Raw genomic sequence first — 4,406 nt, 5'->3', positions numbered from 1 at the left:
GCCAATCATCTGCAAAGAAGGAGGAGATGAAAGTTATGCAGCCCTTTCGAGGTAGAGCTCCTACCAGGACGGACTTCAGGGGAAGAAGACAAGAGACAGGCGGTAGAGTGAGCAGGAGAACGTTTAGACCCCGCTCTAGGAAGTGAAACACAAGTCCTCCAGACAGCAGTAGGAGCAAGGCTGTCATACTTTTGGCAGGCCTGGAAAAAAAGGGGGGCGGACGCCTGGTCCCTCTCAGTCATCAGGGAGGGTTACAAGATCCCTTCTTGAAAAAGCCACCTTATTTCGAGAACTTCAAGAGCCTTGGTGGCTCAATACTCGAACGCTGTGAAACAAGAGGCGCTCCCAGATCTAGTAGACCAGATGCTGGAAAAGGGAGCCATAGAACCTGCACTGGAACTAGAGTCTCCAGGGTTCTACAATCGACTGTTTCTAGTACCCAAGACCTCGGGTGGATGGAGACCCGTTGTAGATGTCAGCGCACTGAACGTCTTTGTAGAGAAGACCAAGTTTACTATGGAGACGACTCGGTCGGTACTGGCAGCAGTCCGTCCAGGGGACTGGATGGTGTCTCTGGACTTACAAGACTCCTACTTTCATATCCCCATCCACCCGACTTCAAGGAAATTCCTAAGGTTCGTAGTTCAGAACAGGTGCTTCCAGTTCAGAGCCCTTTGTTTCGGCCTCAGCACGGCTCCTCAAGTCTTCACCAGAGTAATGTCAAACGTGGCTGGATGGCTTCATCAAGAAAGGATAAGAGTATCCCTATACCTGGACGACTGGTTGATAAGGTCGCAATCGAAGAGCAAGTGTCTGGAGGACTTTTGCAAGACGTTTCTGATGACCCAGGAGCTGGGTCTGATCATCAACAAGGAAAAGTCCCAGATCGAGCCAAGTCAGACGATTCTTTATTTGGGGATAGTTCTGGACTCGGTTCTTTTTCGGGCTTTTCCCTCCCAAGAGAGGCAAAACGAGTGCCTCGAGAAAGTGCAACTATTCCTGGGGAGAGAGAAGTGCTTGGCAAGGGATTGGATGAGTTTGCTGGGCACCCTCTCCTCGCTCGAGCAGTTTGTCTCCCTCGGAAGGTTGCATCTCAGACCTTTGCAGCACTTCCTTTCAAGAGTCTGGGACAGGAAGAATCAGGAGGACTCCTTTTCCTTTCCCATTCCAGCAGACATCAAAGAACATCTGAGTTGGTGGCTGGATCCTGCGAAGTTGGGGGAAGGAATCTCCCTGTACAAGAAGAACCCAGACCTAGTGTTGTTCTCAGACGCTTCGGAGTCAGGTTGGGGAGCAACACTGGGGAGCAGGGAGGTCTCGGGCTCTTGGAAAGCTCAGCAGAAAGAATGGCACATCAATAGGAAAGAGTTGATGGCCGTTCTATTAGGGTTGAAAGCCTTCAGAGATGCTGTCTTGGGGAGAGTAGTGGAGGTCAACTCGGACAACACCACGGCCCTGGCTTACATAAAAAAGCAAGGAGGAACTCATTCTCTGTCCCTGTACGAGGCAGCAAGAGAACTCCTTCTATGGGCAAAGGAGAATGGAGTAAATCTTTTAACAAGATATGTGCAGGGACAGAAGAATGTAAGAGCAGACATGCTCAGCAGGAAAGGGCAAGTTCTTCCCACAGAATGGACCCTCAATCTTCAAGTTTGCCAGGAGCTGAGGAAATTATGGGGGATGCCTTCGATAGATCTCTTCGCCTCCAACCTGAACAAGAGAATCCCCAACTACTGCTCCCTGGTCCCGGACAGGGAAGCAATAGCAGTACACGCCTTCTTGATGGACTGGACGGGGATGGACACTTATGCGTTTCCTCCGTTCAAGATCATCAACCTTGTCATCAAGAAGTTCGCTCTTCTCGAGACAGGGAGAATGACCCTGATAGCTCCATTCTGGCCAGCAAGAGAGTGGTTCACAGAGGTAGTGGAGATGCTAGTGGACTTTCCAAGAAGCCTTCCTCCAAGTCCAAAGCTTCTCAAACAGCCCCACTTCGAGGAAGCTTGTCAGAGTGAGAGGCTTTTCAGCGCAAGCTTGGGAGGTCTTTAGATCTTGGTGTAAACGACACAAAGTGTCCTCAACCACTCTACCTCTGTGAGTCAGATTGCTGATTTTCTCCTGTTCCTCAGGCAGGAATCTAAGCTGGCCGTGTCCACCATAAAAGGATACAGGAGCATGCTTTCGGCCGTTTTTAGGCATAGAGGCATGGATTTATCTCAAGATGCAGACTTGAAGGATCTCTTGAAGTCGTTTGAAACGACTAAGCACACAGTAAGACCTCCGGCTTGGAATTTGGATGTGGTTTTGAAGTTCTTATGCGGCAGGAAGTTCGAACCCATCTCACAAGCGACCCTTAGAGATTTGACGAAGAAAACTTTATTCCTGATGACTCTAGCCACAGCAAAAAGGGTAAGTGAGATTCAGGCGATGGAGAAGCAGGTAGGCTTCAATCAAGATGGTGCAGTATGTTCTTTAAGGCTCGACTTCCTTGCTAAGAATGAGAACCCAGCCAAACCCTGGCCGAGGACTTTTGAGGTTCCTAACCTCACAAGTTTAGTGGGTCTGCAATGGGAAAAATATTACTTTAATTATTAGTGATTTATTTAGGAATTGATTCATCATCCTCCTCTAATATCTTTACACTACTGTTTTAAGAGTGATTTGAACTATAAAATATTTTCATTTTTGTTGTGAACACGAGTGCGTGGCAGTGTAGCCAGTCCCTTGTTTTGTTTTTCTCTCACTCTGAGTATGGGAGCGCTGCCCTGAATCTTTCGTCTGCTTTTTGGTAACACTAACAACACATGTAAGAATCACGAATGCTTTCATGTGAGAATGACGTCAGCTGGTCCATTCGTCATTTTGGCTATTTTACCAAATTAATAATGCAAATTATTATCTATCCCTTGCAAGGTAAGCTTTTAAAGTCGTGATATTACCGTTAGTTCATTAGTAGGAACAGATCACAATCGTGTAAGAACAGTAGCAGACGAGAATTGAAGTGCAGAGTTGCCTGCCCAGTCAGACATATTGCAATGCCTTAACGAGGAAAATTTTCATTGTCGTGAAAGATGCTTTATGTTCATTAGTTGTCATGAAGTTTTGCTGTATTAGTTTGAGTTGTAACTTAGCGTTTGACAGGGTTGAAAACATTAAAAAAGCAGTTATAAGTGTTTTGTTTGTATACATTTTTTTGCAAATACCAGTGCCAAAGGGTACCACAAAATGGAAATTTCCACTGCCGATCATGATCTTAGACTAGGCTATACAGTAATTTAAGAAGGCCTACCCAAGACTAATCCTGTTTGAATGAGGAATTATGACTATTTTTGATAAATATAGTTAGGCTATATGTATATAAATGCGTGGAAAACTTAATTACATAGGACGTAGCCTATATCCTCATTAAACTAACCTAACTTTGTGGCCTATTGTAACCTAGTCAAAAATAAGCCATGTAAACTTTGCATAGGCTATCCTTAATGATTTCTAAAGAAGCCTAGGATAGGCTATATCCTGTTAAAAAGCACCGTAGCCTAATTTTACCTCATTTTAGTTTTAAGTTTTTCTCAGAAATCTTTCATGTAACCTTACCCCTTGTCATATGTTGTGTAGAAGCATTTAGTACTGTGTGGAGTAGGTTATCAAGTGATTTACACCTTATTGTAAATTAAGTGATTCCAGGGTTGCTCCATGTTTGATACTTATCCTATTATGAGGAAAGCAATTCCCATAATCTGTAGTTGTTATATTTTTTTGAATTCTCAATATAAACAGTTATTTTTTTGTTATAGTTTTAAACTACTCACTTGTATTGATTTCTGGAAATAAAAATTAAATAAAATGAATATTTCCAGGGATCTAGTCCAGGGGATCTAGTCCAGAGATCTAGTCCAGGAGTTCTGAAGACTAGGTAAATTAATCAAGTCCAGGAGACTAGGCCTGGGAGAAGTTTGGCATGATGTAATGAGTAATAAAGAAACAAGCTGAATACCAGGAATTTTCTTCAATACCCCTAAAATGGGAATCAGCACTTCAACTGCCTCCCAGTGGGAAGACATCACCTGGCCTCAGTAGTAAGAACCATACACACAAGGAATATCATGTAATAGCAGGTAGGACAGGCCTACCCTATTTTCCAGGCAGGGCAAACGTTAGTCTTCATACCCACCGTGTCAACTATGACACTGTACCATTCTTCGACCTGTGTCTCCAGGCAAGAAGACGGACAAAAGTGTATATGTACTAATATTATTATTCTCATTCTCATATCTTAATGTCGTGGTGAGGGAAAATCCTCCTGACAGGTCAAGAGGAGGAGAGACTCCTCTGCCCAGTGAGAGCCCTCAGGGCATATTTGGCACGTACTAAGAATTTAAGAGGACCTTCCAGTGCTTTATGGTGTT

At 44.3% G+C, this 4,406-nt stretch overlaps 1 protein-coding gene across 1 annotated transcript; it reads left to right on the top strand.

The window, feature by feature from the left end:
• Positions 1-4,082, top strand: LOC135214163 (uncharacterized). Its single transcript, XM_064248233.1, has 2 exons — positions 1-2,913; positions 3,858-4,082. Exon 1 carries the CDS (start codon positions 456-458, stop codon positions 1,359-1,361), a length of 906 nt encoding a protein of 301 aa, XP_064104303.1. The 5' UTR covers positions 1-455; the 3' UTR covers positions 1,362-2,913; positions 3,858-4,082.
• The last annotated feature ends 324 nt before the right edge of the window (positions 4,083-4,406 follow it).

The sequence above is a fragment of the Macrobrachium nipponense genome, chromosome 45, assembly GCF_015104395.2.
Source record: "Macrobrachium nipponense isolate FS-2020 chromosome 45, ASM1510439v2, whole genome shotgun sequence".
Lineage (NCBI taxonomy): Eukaryota > Metazoa > Arthropoda > Malacostraca > Decapoda > Palaemonidae > Macrobrachium > Macrobrachium nipponense.
The sequence above is the reverse complement of the archived record's forward strand: the minus strand, read 5'-3'. Positions and strand labels throughout refer to the sequence as shown.